At 46.7% G+C, this 18,921-nt stretch overlaps 3 protein-coding genes across 3 annotated transcripts; 1 reads left to right on the top strand and 2 right to left on the bottom strand.

The window, feature by feature from the left end:
• Positions 1-140: 140 nt before the first annotated feature.
• Positions 141-8,938, bottom strand: lmbrd2b (LMBR1 domain containing 2b). Its single transcript, XM_053410900.1, has 18 exons — positions 8,721-8,938; positions 7,212-7,418; positions 7,023-7,135; positions 6,660-6,758; positions 5,993-6,160; positions 5,635-5,845; positions 5,481-5,555; positions 5,288-5,401; positions 4,904-5,087; positions 4,507-4,688; positions 4,173-4,306; positions 3,968-4,073; positions 3,682-3,779; positions 3,370-3,473; positions 3,243-3,289; positions 2,590-2,704; positions 2,376-2,502; positions 141-1,840 (listed from the first exon to the last, which is right to left on the bottom strand). Exons 2-18 carry the CDS (start codon positions 7,383-7,385, stop codon positions 1,777-1,779), a joined length of 2,115 nt encoding a protein of 704 aa, XP_053266875.1. The 5' UTR covers positions 7,386-7,418; positions 8,721-8,938; the 3' UTR covers positions 141-1,776.
• Positions 8,133-13,127, top strand: ppp1r3b (protein phosphatase 1, regulatory subunit 3B). Its single transcript, XM_053410902.1, has 4 exons — positions 8,133-8,539; positions 11,130-11,259; positions 11,300-11,330; positions 11,668-13,127. Exon 4 carries the CDS (start codon positions 11,677-11,679, stop codon positions 12,523-12,525), a length of 849 nt encoding a protein of 282 aa, XP_053266877.1. The 5' UTR covers positions 8,133-8,539; positions 11,130-11,259; positions 11,300-11,330; positions 11,668-11,676; the 3' UTR covers positions 12,526-13,127.
• On the bottom strand, positions 12,600-16,662 carry il7r (interleukin 7 receptor). The gene is made up of 8 exons (XM_053410901.1): positions 16,171-16,662; positions 15,869-16,007; positions 15,638-15,795; positions 15,241-15,392; positions 14,877-15,033; positions 14,021-14,123; positions 13,875-13,947; positions 12,600-13,722 (listed from the first exon to the last, which is right to left on the bottom strand). The coding sequence occupies exons 1-8, from the start codon at positions 16,247-16,249 to the stop codon at positions 13,345-13,347; spliced, it is 1,239 nt and encodes a 412-aa protein (XP_053266876.1). The 5' UTR covers positions 16,250-16,662; the 3' UTR covers positions 12,600-13,344.
• Between the last annotated feature and the right edge of the window lie 2,259 nt (positions 16,663-18,921).

The following is an 18,921-nucleotide window of genomic DNA, read 5'->3' as shown; positions in this document are numbered from 1 at the left end:
TACTCATAACGTAAATCATTTTTAAGGTGGAGATAGTTTAAGGTTAGTAATACTAACTATGGTTAAGATTCCAGGAAATCAATGTATAAATGCAATGTTCTCTGAAGTGTTTACGTGTTCAGACTTCATCATGAGACCAGTGTTTATGATGAGTTTTATTAGCAGAGTGTGGCACACACCATCGTCACTACTGTACATCACATGTCCCCACAATCACAAATCAAAAGAGCCGAGATCACGACGACAATAAATATGAGATCATCAGAAAGGTCCTCAGCAGAATGAGAAGAGAAAGAGACAGAAAGTGGACGAGCTGCACGAATCACACCATAAATACACATTCTCCTCTATATCCTTAATTATTAACCCATATAATACAAAAACATATCATACATATGTACAGACGAGTGTCACAGAGAAGACATGAGGAGAAGCCGGTGTGAAGGTGAACACAGTCACTGGACTCTTCATCAGCACCGGAGCTAAATGCTAACAATATCTACACCTGGGCCCATTTGAGCCGATTTACTACAAACGAATATTTTCATAAAAATCTTGAATTATACTAGTGTTAGTTAAACTAGTTTTCCTGTATCATTGTGTCACTTGCACATTTTTAAGGTTTTAATTTAAATATATTACTTCTAATGTGCAGCTACTAGTTTTGGCCACTTGGAGGCCGCAGAACCGTCTGTTAACTCAAAACATGAATTCACCAAATATTCTAAAGTTCTGGATTCATCAGGACTATTGAGAATTCGTAAATGAACATTAAGACAAACGAAATAATACACGATCAGGAAATAACTATTTAAATACATTTATAGGTTTCGTCTGTTTGAGCCTTGAGAGCCGACACGTAACCACTTCTTTAAACCACATCAGTGGATTCTGTCCACATGGGGGCAGCAGAACCAGCTGTAAACACGTCATCGATCAGATTATCAGGTTGATGTGGCTCATGTAACAAAGTCAAACAGACAGAATAAAAAATGGTCCCGTTAACAGACCTGTTATCTAGGTGAGGAGTTCCTCAGGGCTCCCTTCTTGAGCCTTTATACTTTTTATAAAGTCGCTCTAAGGGCACTTTTTTCCTGCATGTTTTTTGAAGCTGTGTATTTACACCTGAACCAAAACTGTTGATATGTAAATGAATCATCTCAATTTTAAATTTACTTTAAATAAATAAGTCTCTTTCTGAGCTTTTTAATCCTTAAACATGAAAAAGAGGAAGTTGCATTATTACACGTGCACCGCGTTTATCACCGAGTGCGTCAGTGACTGGATCACCTGCTCATCACTGTTTCTCACAGTAAATACACAACATGAACATTAGGTCAAAATAAAGCATAAATAAAATGTGTTGCGCTGCAGGTCCTTCATTAACCCTCAGTAAAGTGACGTGTCGCACAAGCAGCTGCTGCAGATTCATTTTCATGCTCAGACGATCACAGAGCGCCTCCGGCCTCAGCACATGCAGCTCAGACAGACAGTGCAGGGGATTCAGCAGGAGAATTGAGATGAGGATCCGGCAGCGAGGGTTTAGTAACATTCACGTTCCTTCAGAAGAGTCTTCATCGCCCTGCGGCTGAGCCGGACATGAGAACTGGTGCAAAGTGAAAATGTTCAGGTGACGGAGCTTCAGGGACACGTGACCTGTGTTTTTAGTTGCCGTGCATGCTGGGAGACGAGGACGTGGAGGAGGTGTGGTACATTCACTTCCTGCAGGTGGACGTGGAGACGGCAGCGTCCACGTCTTCACATGTCTCGTCCCCGTTAGACGTCGTCAAATATCCGGCTGCGGGACGAGGACATGGACAGATAGCGTCCTCCTGCGTGTCTGATGAAACACAAAGTGTGAACACGACTGAAACAAGTCTCGACCCAACAACACGCACCCACTGGTTTTTCAGCTGCTGTTCTGAAGCCTCCAGTTTGACATGTTGTCCGTCTTGGTTGTTTTGAAACCAGAAGTAACCATATTTGGAGGAGATTGGGGGTGGAGCCTAACTGATAGCAGAAGGACAGTGCATGCCCACCTACACCCATTGGAGGTACCAGCTGTCAATCAAACTGTGGTATCCACCCCCAAAACATACAGCGCTTTATGGTCTGTTTGACTCTAAATAATCATGATTTACTTAATATGAAGACTTGAAACTAGAGATTGAGATATAACCTTATAAAATTATCAATATCTATGCAAAATGTCCACAGCATGCGACGTGTGTCATAGCACTGATTCAGAAAATAACCAAATGTCAGCACAGCTCGAGTGACGGCAAGTGAAAACAGAGTGTGGTGATGTCCCACATGTCTCATATATAACTAATCACATAGATAACTTTATCAAACACACAGTGGAGGACGATTACCTTCCAGGCTCGGCGTCCAGAGGGTCGTCTGCCAGAGTCTCAGCGCTGAAGTCTAAAGGTTCGGCGTCCTGCAGCAGCTCCATGTGGTCTCGCTCCACTCGACTCCCAGAGCGAGAGTATTTAGCCTCTGTTCAACAAACCACAGTCATTGTGATCAACACTCTGTGAACAGCTGAGCGACGACTGATCATGTGTCTGCTGTTATGTGACTCACGTCTGTTGCTGCTGGAGTTCACGGTGTCGGAGTAACTGGTCTCCTTCATCTCATGGCTGCTCCGGTTCCTCGCAGCCAGGTCCTCCCTCTGGTTTCCGTAACGCTCCTTCCACTCCTGCAGGGCACAGCACAGACACATGGTGGCGCTATACCACTGAGTCTCTCAGAGCTGTTCTGAGAAGCACTAACTATTCTCCAAACTAAACTCTCTACTGGCAAAACAAGTTTGTATTTGAAGATTGATTGATTGATTGATTGAATATTTTATTTAGACCTCGGAAAACACATTGAGGGATAAGACCCTCATTTTCAATGGTGCCGAGGGTACAATAAAGAGTTGATACATAGAAGAGTTAATACATTGAATAAATAAGAATGAAATATGCATATATATATATACAGTAATACAAGGCATAAAACAATTCGTCAGTATAAAATAATATGGCCAAGTCAACTAGTAGTTACAATCAATGCAGGAGAAGTCAGCTGTACATGAGACCAGACTTGAGAACTCCGTCAATGAGACAAATGAGGACAACTTTAAAGATTTTTGGACCTCATTCCAAATGTATGGTGCTTTAAAACAGAAGGCTGTCTTCCCCAAGTTAGACTTAACACGCGGCAGATATAGTGAAGAAGAAACTAAGACTCACTCTGCGTCTGTTCTCTCCGTCTTCAACCCTCTGCCGCTTCCTTTTCTCTGAGAAGAGACACAGACAGTTGTCGACCACGTGTTACTCTGCAGGAGCCTGTTACTCTGGATGTGTTCAATATGCTCACCTCGTCGGATCAGCTCCTTCCCCTCATCGATGAGGTCAGAGGTCATTTCACTGTCGCCCAGGAACTGCGGGAAGCCCAGAAGATTCAGACAGCGAGTTCCCAAACTGAGGAAAGAGTCGGTTACACCTCAGAGCTGAGTCACACAATCATCTGACCTCTGACCCCTGGGCCTCAACATTATTTATCCTTAATCATTCACTGTTCCACCATCAAAGTTCCAGCTGCTCTTCTGCAGTCGATTTTAAAATCGTTTCCAGATGGTCAGAGTTTCACATTCAAACTTTGTTCAAACATTTCAGATCTGAAACTCACCTGAAGTAAGTTGCGATGCAGAGGATGACGATCAGCATGGGGTAGTAGATATAGAAGCCGTTAGCGATAAAGGAGAGAACACGCATTGATCCCATGATCTGAAAAACAAGTCAGACAGGAACACGTTAACACTCCAGACCACAGTGTAAAACGATATGATGTGTTCATTCATCTTCACGTTCTGATTCATTTGTTCCCGTAGAGCTCAGAATGCTAGTGTACATATAGTATTGTTCTGTGGTCACTAGGGGGCAGTGTGCTCTGCAGCTGTGTGCTGGTGATTTACTGAGGTGTAGGCTGTCTGCTCCTTCAGCTGGTGGGAGATGGCAGAGTCCATGTGGATTAAACCCAGGAAGTTGAGACACAGTGGAGGAGTTAGACGACAGAACAACCTGCAGGTCAAAGGTCAGAAGAAGACATGACCGTCTGCACATCTATGACATTCCTGGTCCTGGCAGATTGCTGCACTCTGATTGGCTGTTGTTACTTACATGCCACTGAACTGGAGGCTGTAAGCATCCGTCTGGTGATGGGAGGCCAGGTAGTAGTAGTTAAAGACCCGGATGCGGAACACGGTGGAGTAGACGCAGGTGCACAGGAAGAAGATGGTGATGAAGCACGCCATCTGGTGGTCAGAGGGGATAATACACACATGTGGCAGTGTGGTCAGTTACAGAAAATCATTTACTCACTTCTTTATTCTTAATACATGGATGTTAAATGAACCTGATACTGAACTGATCTGAGTTATAAATAAAGTTGGTGGGACAGTTCAGAGACGAGAGGACGGGGTGTCCTCAGCGTGGACGCTGTGGACGCTCTCACCTCGATGTACAGGTAGTTGTAGTCTCGCTCGGCCAGCTGGATGAACACAGCGAACAGAGAGAGGACGGGCCGCGTGCTGAAGAAGGTGCATTCGGACCAGACCACGGCCACGCTGAACAGGGTCAGCACCACGGACAGCAGCCGATAGAACCAGCACTTCAGGAGACACTCCCAGTACCACTCTGTACACACACACACACACACACACACACACACACACACACACACACACACACACACACACACACACACACACACACACACACACACACACACACACACACACACACACACACACACACACACACACACACACACACACACACACATCAGCTGATGACCTCTGACCTCTACAGCCATGTTTACATTGGGAGCGGGGCCCTGTGCTGGGACCCACCTGCAGTCGGGCTGTAGACGTATCTGTTGAACCAGCTGACTGGGCCGGACGACGGGAAGCTGTGGACGAACTGGTGACTGGAGCTGGTCTCATTCTTGGCCACGTCCTCCAGGTGGATGGCCTGCTGCAGGAGGATCTGCCACTGAACACGAGTCCTGTTGTGTCTCTGCACCGCATAGATCACCTACGCACACACAGACACACACACACAGACACACACAGTTCAACATCAGTTCACCGTTCATCTCATTGATCACATAGTAATTGACCGAGCCTTTGAAATGGGACATCAGAGTCAATCGTTCCTCAGATGCAGTGTCTGAAGGAGGCGGGGCCTGAAGTTAGACAGTGGGCGTCCAATGACATGAGGCCTCCGCGTCTCACCTGTTTATGAAGCTTCACCAGACTCCTCTCGCTGGGATACGTGTTCTGTTTGTCATCAAAGTCCTCGTAGTCGTCCATGTTCCGGCCCATCTTCTCCTGGTAATCAACGGGACACTGAGGGGGCGGAGTCAGATCAGTCAGCTGATCAGTGGAATCAGGAACAATGACTGACCGGTGAGAGTCTGTGTCGTACCTTTCTCAGAATGGTGTCGATGAACTTCCTCAGTGGATGATTGTATTTGATGCACTCACTGACTTTTCTCACTTCCTGCAGCAGAAGACGTGTCACATTAGAACAATGAGGTCACGAGTGAAGTTAACACTACACTCGTCTCCAGCCCGCTCACCTCCATGACGTCCTCCAGGTTCTCCTCTGCATCCGCCTTCTCCGTCATCAGCTTGGACGCCTTGAAGTACGTCTTGATGAGCAGGTGCTGGTGTCGCGAGCTGTTCCAGTACGAGCGAGGGATTTCCACCAGGCCGTATCCCAGCAGCAGCACGAGCAGGAACAGACCCCAGGTGTTGGCTGCAGTGATCCCAATGGTCTGGAGCTCGTACCTGAAGAACCACACAGAACCACATAGAACCACACAAAACCGCATAGAATCAGAGCCAAAAGAACCACATATAACCACACAGAACCAAAAGGAACCACACAGTATCAGACAAAACCACAGGTTACCTGTAAAACCAGAGTGCACTCACCAGGACAGATGCCAGTTAGGATGAACCGCCACGTAGATGAGCAGAGAACCAAAGATCAGCAGGTACGTTCCGTAATAAATGGCGTTTTCTATCAGAGCCGTTTTGATTTTCCCAGTGATGGAGAAACCTCCTGAGCGAGCGTATGACTGCATGAAGGGGAGGAGCAGCCTGAGAGCACAGAGTCCAGCCCTCAGTTCTACACATTCTACATCACGTTCTACATTTTCTACACATTCTACATCACGTTCTACATTTTATACACATTCTACATCACGTTCTACATTTTCTACACATTCTACATCACGTTCTACATTTTATACACATTCTACATCACGTTCTACATTTTATACACATTCTACATCACGTTCTACATTTCATACACATTCTACATCACGTTCTACATTTTATACACATTCTACATCATGTTCTACATTTTATACACATTCTACATCACGTTCTACATTTCATACACATTCTACATCACGTTCTACATTTTCTACACATTCTACATCACGTTCTACATTTTCATACACATTCTACATCACGTTCTACATTTTATACACATTCTACATCACGTTCTACATTTCATACACATTCTACATCACGTTCTACATTTCATACACATTCTACATCACGTTCTACATCACAGTCACAGACTCGTACTGACCATGTGAGACACTGAGACGTCCAGTACACAACTCTCCAGAACACGGGCATGATGCCGTCAGGGATGTAGCTCCACGGTTTGTAGCACAGCTTTGGTGAACTGCAGTATAAGAGGGGAGAAGAAGAACAAGCTGGTTTGTTTGTTTGTTTGTTTGTTAGCAGGATTAGAATTTTTTTTTCTCAATTTCTTTAACTTGTGATCCAATCACATGACTGGTTCAAGACGTCAGATTAAAAACACAAACAAGTGGAGCTGTTTTTCAACTTGCCCATTGAACACTGAATCTGTTAGTGAGAGAGAGAGAGAGAGAGAGAGAGAGAGAGAGAGAGAGAGAGAGAGAGAGAGAGAGAGAGAGACACTGACCTCTTAGTGGGAGCGACAGAGGAGTTAGTTGTCGTGTGATTGGACGATGGAGGATTGACAGTGGGAACAGTCGCGTGCTCCTCATGGTCGATCTTACACTGCTTATAGATGGTCTGTAAAGAGAGAACACACACACACACTCAGTCCAGGCCTCCGTAGAGTCAGGTGTTTCCTCTGGTGGTTACTGACCGTGCTGACGTCCAGAGGTAAGATGAAGACGATGAGGAAACACAGGTACCAGGCGAGCAGCGTGCCGAACAGCACCATGCGCTGCTGCTTCCTGAAGTCTCCATATCGATGCAGCAGGAACAGCGCCAGGAAAAACACCACCACGATCTCGATGCCCAGAGCGGCCCCGCTCATGGCGCCGTGCTCGTCTCAGCGGGCGACAGAAACCTGCAGAGAGAGAGAGAGAGGAGACGTTCACAACGCGGTCATGTGACGACTCCTCCTGTGCAGAGCGACACGTGTGTGATGCAACAGAAGAAACATTCAGGTAAAGAGCTGCAGCAGCTGTTTATCACCTCAATGTTCCCTGAGCTGCAGTGACCATCCTCCAAATGACCACTAGGTGTCCCTGTTGTCTGTTATATGTTACAGCTGATGAATCTTAGTTATTCCTCGTGGAATTCTCTAAATTACTTATTTTTTAAATCTGCTGACGATGAAGTTTCATCTCTGCCTGAATGATTCAACTGTAAACTTTCCTTTGGCAAAGGTACACACATGACACAACACCATAACAAAACATACATTACATAAAAGTGACTCACAATAAGAGCATCAACCCCGAGGGAACAAACTCAGAACAACAAGAATCAACTCAGTACAATTTGCTTCAATAAGCCAAACTACAAAGGGCTTCATGTTAGACCCATAGAATTGTTTTTAATATATTTCTGGTTTATTATAGTGCAACAAGAGGAAGTTAAATGGAGCGTTAGCAGCATGAGATGTTGCTGTAGTGTCCAGACAATCTCTAGAGTTGGTGTTTCTCATGTGAAGAAGCAGGAGATTGTCCGGAGCAGCTGACTCAGACCCGATGTCCGGTTCATGTCTGAAACCATCTTCTTCTTCTCTACTTCCTGTCACACCTTCACTCATCCTGACTTCAGACACGACAACACGTAAAACTCATCTAATAATATTAATAACAATATATTAGGAAATCGTGAATACACAAGTTGAGTGTTTGATCGGCTCCAGAAGACGAAGTGATTCTTTTTGTACTGTTCTTGTTTCTCTAACATCCTGATGTCCGTTGTCGTGTCAGTTGTGTGTTCACTGGTTGTGTGTTCACTGGTTGTGTGTTCACTGGTTGTGTGTCGGGTCATCTCTCTCTTCGTGCTGGTTCTGTCTTGTGTGTCTCTCAGTATTTTTTATATGTGACACGTTCATCTTGTTATTGTTTGGATTTGTCCTCCTGAATGACTGACGCTGATCATTAGCCTGCGAGCTGACACCGACACAGTCACAGACATGTTGTGATGAGCACAGACGTGAGACGGAGACACAGCGTGAGTCCGAGCGGTCACAGGATGTGTGCAGATGTTTCACAGGATGTGTGCAGATGTTCCCCAGCTGGCTGCTGGCCGGTCAGACCATAGGGTCAGACACTGACACTGACAGCCAGCTGGTGTTAGCTGGTGTTAGCTGGTGTTAGCTACCCGGGCTAACACGGTGTCGTTGTGTTCTCACCGTGTTGAATGAGTCAGCGGAGGTTCCTCCAGAGGAACCACGGGAACCAGGGGAGCCGGCTCAGGATTCTCTGCGGACCGTGGTGAGCCTCTGTCCGGCCCTGTTCTCCATCAAACCCGGGTTAATCCTCCGAGCCTCCGCTGTTAGCTGTTAGCTGTTAGCAGAGCAGCTGCACTCACATCCGGAGGAGCGGACGATGACGTCATTGACTGGCCTGGGCTGCGGCAGCTCTTCTTCTTTTTGACGCTTTATGATTAAACAACGTCGAAGTGCATTACTGCCACCAGCTGGTATGGAGTGTGGATTGAATATGTACTGTACATATATATATATATATACTGTATATAACAAAAAGTTATATTTGATCAATGTTGTCCTTCTGAGGTTTTGAACCAAACATAAAAAATGTGTGTCCTGAACTTCTTGGTAAAAGATAGGTCATATATAAATTATATCTCAGCTTCATTTCTTTCAGCTTCAGTATCATGTTTCTTCTCTACTTCTTATTTTGGAGAGTAGAATTTAACATGTGCTAAAGTTTCCTGTTGTTTTTCTATTATAAATCATTTTCTGCTCTATCCTGTGTGACCACAGCGTAACCTAGATATGACTGTTTCCTCCAGCCGGGTTCTACGTGTGTTTCTCATCACACCAGTTCTTTGAATTCTGTAAGCACCTTCCTGTTTTCTCTACTTCCCTCTGCTCGGCCACCTTTCTGTGTTCATGTGTTCTTCATCTGAGTCTCACTGAAGCTCCTGCGACGTCAGAGGGTTCTTCTGTGGCTTCCTCTGCACACCGCTCAGCTGCTGATGTGCAGCTAAAGTGTCACACGTAGTCCCACCAGTCGTGTTCTGTGTCCTGTGTTCTGTGTTCTGTGTTCTGTGTCCTGTGTTCTCTGTTCTGTGTTCTCTGTTCTCTGTCCTGTGTTCTCTGTTCTATGTCCTGTGTTCTGTGTTCTCTGTTCTGTGTCCTGTGTTCTCTGTTCTGTGTTCTCTGTTCTCTGTTCTGTGTCCTGTGTCCTGTGTTCTTTGTTCTTTGTTTTCTGTTCTGTGTCCTGTGTCCTGTGTTCTGTGTCCTGTGTCCTCTGTTCTGTGTCCTGTGTCCTGTGTTCTGTGTTCTGTGTCCTGTGTCCTGTGTCCTCTGTTCTGTGTCCTCTGTTCTGTGTCCTGTGTCCTGTGTTCTGTGTCCTGTGTTCTGTGTTCTGTGTCCTGTGTCCTGTGTCCTGTGTCCTCTGTTCTGTGTCCTGTGTCCTGTGTTCTGTGTCCTGTGTTCTGTGTCCTGTGTCCTGTGTCCTCTGTTCTGTGTCCTGTGTCCTGTGTCCTGTGTCCTCTGTTCTGTGTCCTGTGTTCTGTGTCCTGTGTCCTGTGTCCTGTGTTCTCTGTTCTGTGTCCTGTGTCCTGTGTCCTGTGTTCTCTGTCCTGTGTCCTGTGTCCTGTGTTCTGTGTCCTGTGTCCTCTGTTCTGTGTCCTGTGTCCTGTGTTCTGTGTCCTGTGTTCTGTGTCCTGTGTCCTGTGTTCTGTGTTTTCTGTTCTGTGTCCTGTGTCCTGTGTCCTGTGTCCTCTGTTCTGTGTCCTGTGTCCTGTGTTCTGTGTCCTGTGTTCTGTGTCCTGTGTCCTGTGTTCTGTGTTTTCTGTTCTGTGTCCTGTGTCCTGTGTCCTGTGTCCTCTGTTCTGTGTCCTGTGTCCTGTGTTCTGTGTTTTCTGTTCTGTGTCCTGTGTCCTGTGTCCTGTGTCCTCTGTTCTGTGTCCTGTGTTCTGTGTTCTGTGTTTTCTGTTCTGTGTCCTGTGTCCTGTGTCCTGTGTTCTGTGTCCTGTGTCCTGTGTCCTGTGTTCTGTGTCCTGTGTCCTGTGTTCTGTGTTTTCTGTCCTGTGTCCTGTGTTCTGTGTCCTGTGTCCTCTGTTCTGTGTCCTGTGTCCTGTGTCCTGTGTCCTGTGTTCTGTGTCCTGTGTCCTCTGTTCTGTGTTCTGTGTCCTGTGTTCTGTGTCCTGTGTTCTGTGTCCTGTGTCCTGTGTTCTGTGTCCTGTGTCCTGTGTTCTGTGTTCTCTGTCCTGTGTCCTCTGTTCTGTGTTCTGTGTTCTGTGTCCTTGGTGCGCTCAGGGACACAGACCCGTCGTATCTCTGACCTGTTGAACTTCATACTTTGTGTCTGAATAAATATTGACAGGTTTAGTGAGAGAGCAGCTGCTTCTTTGTCTCTGTCACAGAAATAATGAAAATATCCAACTGTCTGATTTTATCAGAGAGAAACTGGCGCACAGTGTTCACTAAAACTCATATAATACATTATTTATATATATAAATATAAAACGAGTGAATGATGTAAGTCAATCTGAGGCGAGGGGGCGTGTGCTCGACCCTGTTCACCGGTCGGTCACGCTGTCCACGGCCTCTCTGATTGGTTGTTTGCAGATGTTCACGTGAACCATGAGTGAGTTTGAAGCTGCTACTCAAAAATGTTCAGAGGAAAATGAGAGAATAGCTCGAGACATCAGACTGTAATGATGACCTCACCACTGAGAACCAGAGAGAACCACTGAGAGCCACAGAGAACCAGAGAGAACCAGAGGGAACCGGAGAGAACCCATCCATGATCCTCACCCGCTGCTCCAGGTAACAAAGTTTGCAGAGTTTTCTCAACATCCATACATTTTCCATATGCTTCAAATAGTTGAGCGGCCAATCAGAGAGCTAAAAGTGTGATGCAGCAGCAGGTGAGGACAGGTGAGGACAGGTGGAGACAGGTGAGGACAGGTGAGGACAGGTGGAGACAGGTGGAGACAGGTGAGGACAGGTGGAGACACCTGACAGAAACATTACATCTTCAGGGTGAAGAAAACCTTATCTAAAACAGAGACTGAGGAAACAAGCCTTGTGTTAAAATAATAAAAACTTAAAAGTAAATTATATTCAGAATGATGATGATTGAATCGTCCTCCTTGTCTTTCAGAGTCTCATCATGTCCATGGACATGGCTCTACCTCTGTACCTGCCCCAGGAGGAGTTTGTCTACAGGACGACGAGCACAACCTTCACACCGGCTCTGACCTTTCAACCGTCTGACTGCGTGGACCCGTCCCAGCCTCAGGACAGAGCGGCGTCCTGTGGAGACGCAGGACATTCCAAAAAGAAAGTGTGGTTTGCTGATGACAGAGGTTTGTCTTTAACCAAGGTGAAGGTTTTCTCCCAGTTCAACGATCCCATCGATATTCCTGCTAACATCCAGGAGATGCTGAGCGCCTCTCTGAGTCTGACGGCCGAGGAGGACAAACTGGTGCTGGACTTCGTTCAGCCGTCCTCGGACTACCTGCTCTTCCATCAGAGGCTGGAGAGGAAGCTGGTGAGCCTGGAGCGCTGCGTGCTGAAGGACAAGACGCTGACAGGAACCGTCAAAGTCAGAAACACGTCGTTTGAGAAGCGTGTGACGCTGCGGGTGACCTTTGACACCTGGAGGAGCCACGTGGACGTGGACTGCGTGTACACGAAGGACACGTATCCCGGCTCGCTCAGCGACACCTTCTCCTTCCAGGTGTCTCTGCCCGAGGCTCTGCTGCCTCACCAGCACGTGGAGTTCGCCGTCTGCTACGAGGCGGATGGATGCAAGTTCTGGGACAGTAACCACGGCACCAACTACAGGATCGTGTGGTCCTCGATGAAGACGAGTCCCCGGGACGCCTGCGGACGCCACACGGGCTCCCGGGACTTTGGGATCCATTTTGACCCGTACGGCAGCCCCACCTGCTCACATGGGATCTTCCCTGATTGGCCGAGTTATGCAGGATACGAGAACATCGGCCCGTACTACTGAACACGTGTCTCTGCTCATTAACATGTGAGAGTTTAATTACTATGAATATTCTGTGAAAATACATCGGTCAAATATTGAGTAGAAAAACATAAAATTAGATTTTATTTCAAGCATTTATCAATAGACATGTTTTAATACCTTTTCATCATATGAGTTTGTTTATTTTTCAATGAGATTCATTCTAGTTCATTGTGTTAGATATAATTGTTAATAAAGTAGTTTTGATGAGGAAACACTGACCTGACTCATCATCTCTGACTCTTTCATGGAGGAAGTTGCTATATCTTCAAGACACTTTAAATAAAGATGGACGACATGATTGCTTCCAAAAGTGAAGCCAAAGCGTCTTGATCGCCCCCTGGTGTCTGGCTGGAGAATAGGTCATAAACCCCGCCTCCTCCACTTAAAGATTCAAAGCAGGCGTTTATCACCAAATGACGTCATCAGCACAAGATGGCAGCGTTTGAACCTGAGGGATTTTGGCTTAATTTGTGGAGGAAGTGTGTCGTCCATCTTTATTAACAGTATATGGTCATAAAGACAAAATGTTGACCTCATGGTGGCGCTGGAGGACAGTTGGTGGCGTCCGTCCTCTGAACAAAGTGGATGTCAAAACTTTGATGAAATAAACAGAGAGTTTGAAAGGAAGAGTTTGAGAGAAGCAGAATCAAAGTTCTGAAGAACTTCTGATGTGACGGCCGACGTCTCAATGACACCGGGTTTTCCTCCATATCATGAAATGATTTTGCCACCTCTCAGATTTATATTTCGGCCTCATGGTGGCGCTGGACCTCCGACTGGAGGTTGGATTAACTCGGGCTACTTGTCCTGGTAGAAGCTGGACATGGTGACGTAGGCCTCCTCCTGCTGACCGGCTGCAGACGCCTCCGACTCGTTCGCTCCACTGCAGCGTTCAGTTCTGCCCTCGAGGAGGAGGTGGTGGACGGGGGAGGGGCTGGCGCTGTGGAGGCTGGCGTCTGCAGCAGAGGAGCTCCCGCTCAGCAGGGCGGAGAGCTCCAGCTCCTCGGTGCTGACGCTGGTGGTGCTCCTGCAGTCGGAGCTCTGGGTGGAGCTGGGATGATCCGACTGAGCTCCTTCAGCAGGACTGGGCGAAGACTCTGGTTCGTCGCAACACTGCGACATCGAAGAAACTCTGAGAGCGCTGAACACCTCGGGGTTAAAGTTCAACAGAAGACCCTGAAAAACCAGAAGCACAAAAACTTAGTTCTCATGAGTCAGAAGTCGTCAAGAAGTCAACAGCTTCTAGTTCAGACGAGTGATGGTGCATTCAGTTAGCAGTTAGCTCGGGAGCTAGCAACGTAAGTGACAATGCTGCTGTTCAGCCTCACTTTGTTTGGTTTGCCGATCTGCACCAGCGTTTCTTTAGGATGAGGAATAATCGGCCACATGATCGTCAATATTCTGTGAAGAGAAAAGATGATAAGTCTAAGTAGCACGAGTCTTTTCTGTGAAGTTCTTTCAAACATCATCCTACTTCTTTTTCCAGAGGAACACGACAGTGACGGACACGACCACCAGGACGATGAGACCCAGCATCACTTTGTACATCTGCTGCCTGTCATCAGGCTCCTGTGCTCCTGAAAAAGAAAAAGACACAAGTTCATCACTCTGCTTTCAATCAAATGTCCAGTCATGTTCCTGACGTGTTCCTGACGTGTTCCTGACATGTTCTGCATGTTAGAACAAGTGCCTGAGTCAGTGTCTCTGGACATGTTCTGGATCTTCTCCTGCAGCCTCCTGGTAACATGTGTGTAACATGTCAGAGTGAGTCCATGTGAGGAACCAGCAGGACAATGTGTGGAAGCTTCCCAGTGAGCGAGTGGACGTGTTGATGAGGTTTCTAACACGTGACGTGAAACCTGAAGAACACAAACATCTCAGGATGAAGAAGAGGAGCCGGACACGTAGAAGACGAAGACGTCCACTTGGAAACACGAGGAGGTTCCAGATCTTCTGGTGATGAGGTCCGACTCCGGTGTGGACGAGCTGTAAACAACAACACTGATCTTTCCCCAGCAGAGTTTATACGTCATGTCCCGCCTCCTGCTGCTCTACAGGCTCCGCCCCTGCTGCTCTACCCAGGCTCCGCCCCTGCTGCTCTACTCAGGCTCCGCCCCTGCTGCTCTACAGGCTCCGCCCCTGCTGCTCTACTCAGGCTCCGCCCCTGCTGCTCTACAGGCTCCGCCCCTGCTGCTCTACCCAGGCTCCGCCCCTGCTGCTCTACCCAGGCTCCGCCCCTGCTGCTGTTCCCAGGTGTTCCTGTTTGAAGGAGTCGGACCCGACAACCTGCTGCTGCTTCACAAACACTGAGTGTAGTTCTCTCTTCTCACCAGCAGGAGTGTAGAAGCTGAACGTGTCGCTCCACTCGCTCCAGCTTCCCTCCAGTGGCTTCACTGGGATCGATCGCACCTTCACGTGATACTTGGTGTTTTTTCTCAGATGCTCCATGTCGATCTTCATGCTGCTCTCTGATGAGATGTTCTGAATCTGAGGTCGAACAGGAAAAACAAGGTTATTAAAAGGTAAAAATTAAAACTGACGCATTAATCCATAAGACGACGAGTCAGCAAAGAGTCCACCTCTGCTGCTGTAATCAGGTTTCAATAAAATCACTAGCTTAGCAACATCAAGGCTACAAAAACCCAGAATGCAACACTGCTGCAGAAGGACGTCTCTAATAATAAAGTCATGCACCATGTTGGGTCTGTCTGTGGCCCAGATGTGCAGCTGGAACATCTGGTTTCCTGTCAGGTAATCTTTGTGGTACGGACTCTGGATGTGAACGACCGCCTTGTTCGATTCCCGGTTGAACGTGACGTTCCACAGCTGAGGCGGTCGGGGTTTAACTGTGGGAACAGGACGATGACATCACACTGGTGAGAGTCTGATGTTGAGCTCACACACTTCAGTGATTCACTCCCGGCCACATGGTGGCAGCACTGACACATCATCTGAATCCTGAAACACTCATGAATACTAAAATATGAATCAGCTACTTAAAAGAACTTGAATAATGTTAAATAGTCGAAGTGGTCAGATTTAACTCCAGGGGGAAACCCATGACCTTTGACCTGGTCTTTAGTTCCTGTACCTATCTTCTTCAGGTCGACCCTGGTCCAGATCTCTCCTCCTCTCTTCAGCTGAACGGTCAGATTGAAGTCGACGACGGGCGCCTCCCTGAAGCTGAGCGTGTTCCCGTGACCCGTCTCACACCACACCCCCCGCCGGCCCTCGCTCACGTCAGGCGAGCTGTGACACAACAACGCCATCGTTAACCGTCGCTCCTCTGAGGAGCACGACCGACTCATGAGAGATGTTTTACCACAGCGTCATGTTCTTGATGCCGTCGCCCTCGTCCTCATCATCTTCATCATCCTCGTCATCATGATGACCAGGGAGCAGCTCACAGGTCAGACTGTTGACCTCAGTGGTGATGTGAGAGCTGCAGCTGATCCTGGGCTCTGACGTATATAACACAGATCATATATTACTACATACATACATAGTATAGTATATATAATAAATTAGGTAGAAAGTAAGTGAGTGAGTGAGTTGGTTAATATTGATAATAATATTAATAATGTTGCTCATAAAGAACAAATACCCTGAGATGATGTGACTCACCCCCGTCGGTGTCGGTGTCTCCGCTCTGAGCCTGAACTCCGACCATCAGCAGCAGGAACCAGGTCCACACGGACTCCATCTCCTCAAGGCTGGAGCTGCGTGAGTTCAGTGTGAAGAAGAAGAAGAAGGAGCCGAGTCCGAGTGAATCGTGAAAAGTCTTCGGTCTCAGTCGTCAGACGCTGCCTCCGCTCAGCAGCTGTGTGTGACAGCCCCAGTCAACAGGAAGAGGGAGTTTCACAGTGAATCAGTGAACAGAGGCTGAGCAGCCGAGGAGGAGATCAAACCCACTGAGGATCTGAATGAAACATTTCAACAGCTACAAACTATTTTCTTCTGTTTACTTTCACTTTGCAGATGTGTCATAAAATCAGCTGTGATATCTCCAGCCACGACATCATCTCAACCGCAGGTGGACGCAGGCCGCTCGCCACAGAGCGACAGACGGAGGAGACACATCCACCCTGAAGGAGGTTCAGGGTGTGACCATGTGACTCTGACTGAGGTCCAACAGGATGATGTAGAGAGACTGTTCCACCTCTGATCTTTATCAATCAAAATAAACATGAACTTCAAATTAGATAAAAGAAAAACCAAAATCTAAGTTAAATAAAAAATCATCTAATCTATTAAATTCTAAACAAAACTCAAAAAGCTAAACCACTTGTCAGGTTATGGTGATAATCAGGTTATGACTGCGTTATTGTGATAATCAGGTTATGACTGGGTTATGGTGATAATCAGGTTATGACTGGGTTATGGTGATATTCAGGTTATAACTGGGTTATGGTGATAATCAGGTTATAACTAGGTTATAATGGGGTCATAGCTTGTTTATATCTAGGTTATGGTTGTTTCTGTCCGATCTGTGTCCTGACGTTCTCTGCGTCGTTCACAGGGTTCCTGACAGTGAGTGAGGACGATGGAGACGAGACCTGGTGGAGACGAGACCTGGTGGAGACGAGGCCTGGTAGGTGGGCGAAGGCTGGTGGTGATGGGGGGGGGGGGGGGGGGGTCTGTGGTTAACGTGTTTTCAGCGTTCAGGAGACGTAGAGGAGATAAGTCGTGGAGGGAGTCGACTGTTCTCGTCTCTGTGACAGGAAGTTACAGGGTTAAAGTTCTGAAACCCCCCCCTCCCCCCTCCCTCCACCACCTCCACCACCACCACCCACACTAAACCACATGGCTGAGGTTCACGTCTCCGCTCAGAACATCTTCAGCTGCGGTTTGTTCTCACTCATGTAACATTCTGTCAATAAAGTTTGTCTAACTTCACCCGACTGAGTCTGAAGTGATGCGTTTGTGGACGTTCAGAAGAGCCGGAATAAAATGGTTATTATTGGATTATATTTAAAGTTTGATTTAAATTATATATAATCTGTGATTCATTTACAAAAACAAATAAACTTTTACTTACAATATTTGAATCAGACTAAAGTACGTTTTATATGAAATGAATCAGCTCAATAACTAACAATCAAGTCACATAAAGGATTACCAGAGTAGATGTACTCTATTACTCTCCATCATTGATGATCTATATTGTGTTAGCATAGAAACAGATGGTTGAGGTGACCTCATGTTTTATATGTGTAACATTAAAAGAGAGAATCAGTGAACATGTGTCCGTGTTGAGCAGCGGCTCATATCAACACAAACATATAAACACATACATGTAAAAGAGTTTATGTGTTTGTCACAGCTTCAAACCACATTTTAAATCAGACGCAGCTTCCTGCTCCAGGTTTGTGTCGACACTTTGTGCTGCACGGCGTGCAAACAACTTGTTGTTGTTTAACTTCTTCAGAAATGACTCGTCACCACATCCTCTTCCTCCGTTTGACTTCATCCTCTGAAAACAGGACGAGCAGCTTCAGATCAGCTCCTGGTTCATCCTCTGTAACCAGGACCAGCATCTCTCATAACAGCTCCCCAAAAAGAAGACAAATCTTGACCACGATCGCCCCCTGGTGTCTGGCTGCAGTACAGCTCATTAACTCTGCCTCCTCCACGTTAGAAGATGGGACATGGACCAAACAAACAAAAAATCTAAGTACACGCGTGTCTACAGCAGAGAGTCTGACACGTCTGCTAACAGGCCGACATGTCCTCCACACGTTGGAGGCGGTTGACCAATCACAACAGAGTGGACCAGCTGTCCAATCAGAGGAGAGTGGGCTTTCTTAAAGAGACAGGAGCTAAAATCCTGTGTTTGAGACAGAGGCTGAAAAAGAGGACGGTGTGATTAGGGAACTACTTTCAGTGGCGGATGAATCCATGTTGGTTGCAGCAGTGAGTGTTTACAGTATGTGTGTGTGCGTGTGTGCGTGTGTGTGCGTGTGCTTGTGTGTGTATCTGTCAGTGACATGTGGGCAAAATTCCTGAATTCATCAGTGTCACCTGAGTGACAGGTAAACCACGGAGCCACTCACAAACATCTGGAACAACTGACACACACACACACACACACACACTGTGGGAAGTAACTTTGCACTAGGTTCACACAGCTGCAGGGTGTGTGTGTGTGTGTGTGTGTGTGTGTCTGAGAAACAGAGAGAGAGAATTCTATACTTAATGTTCACTCATGTAACCATTGTAGCAATATTAATCAAATTGTCATTAAATTGTTCAGATTCTTTACTATGATGTTAAAATCATTTTTCAGTGTTCAAATATTAGATTATTATTGATTATCATGACATTTTATATTTCTTGAAAACCAAACATTTTATTCAACGACTGGCAACAAGATGC

This window comes from Pleuronectes platessa, chromosome 19 (genome assembly GCF_947347685.1).
Source record: "Pleuronectes platessa chromosome 19, fPlePla1.1, whole genome shotgun sequence".
Lineage (NCBI taxonomy): Eukaryota > Metazoa > Chordata > Actinopteri > Pleuronectiformes > Pleuronectidae > Pleuronectes > Pleuronectes platessa.
This window is presented reverse-complemented; position numbering and strand designations above follow the sequence as displayed.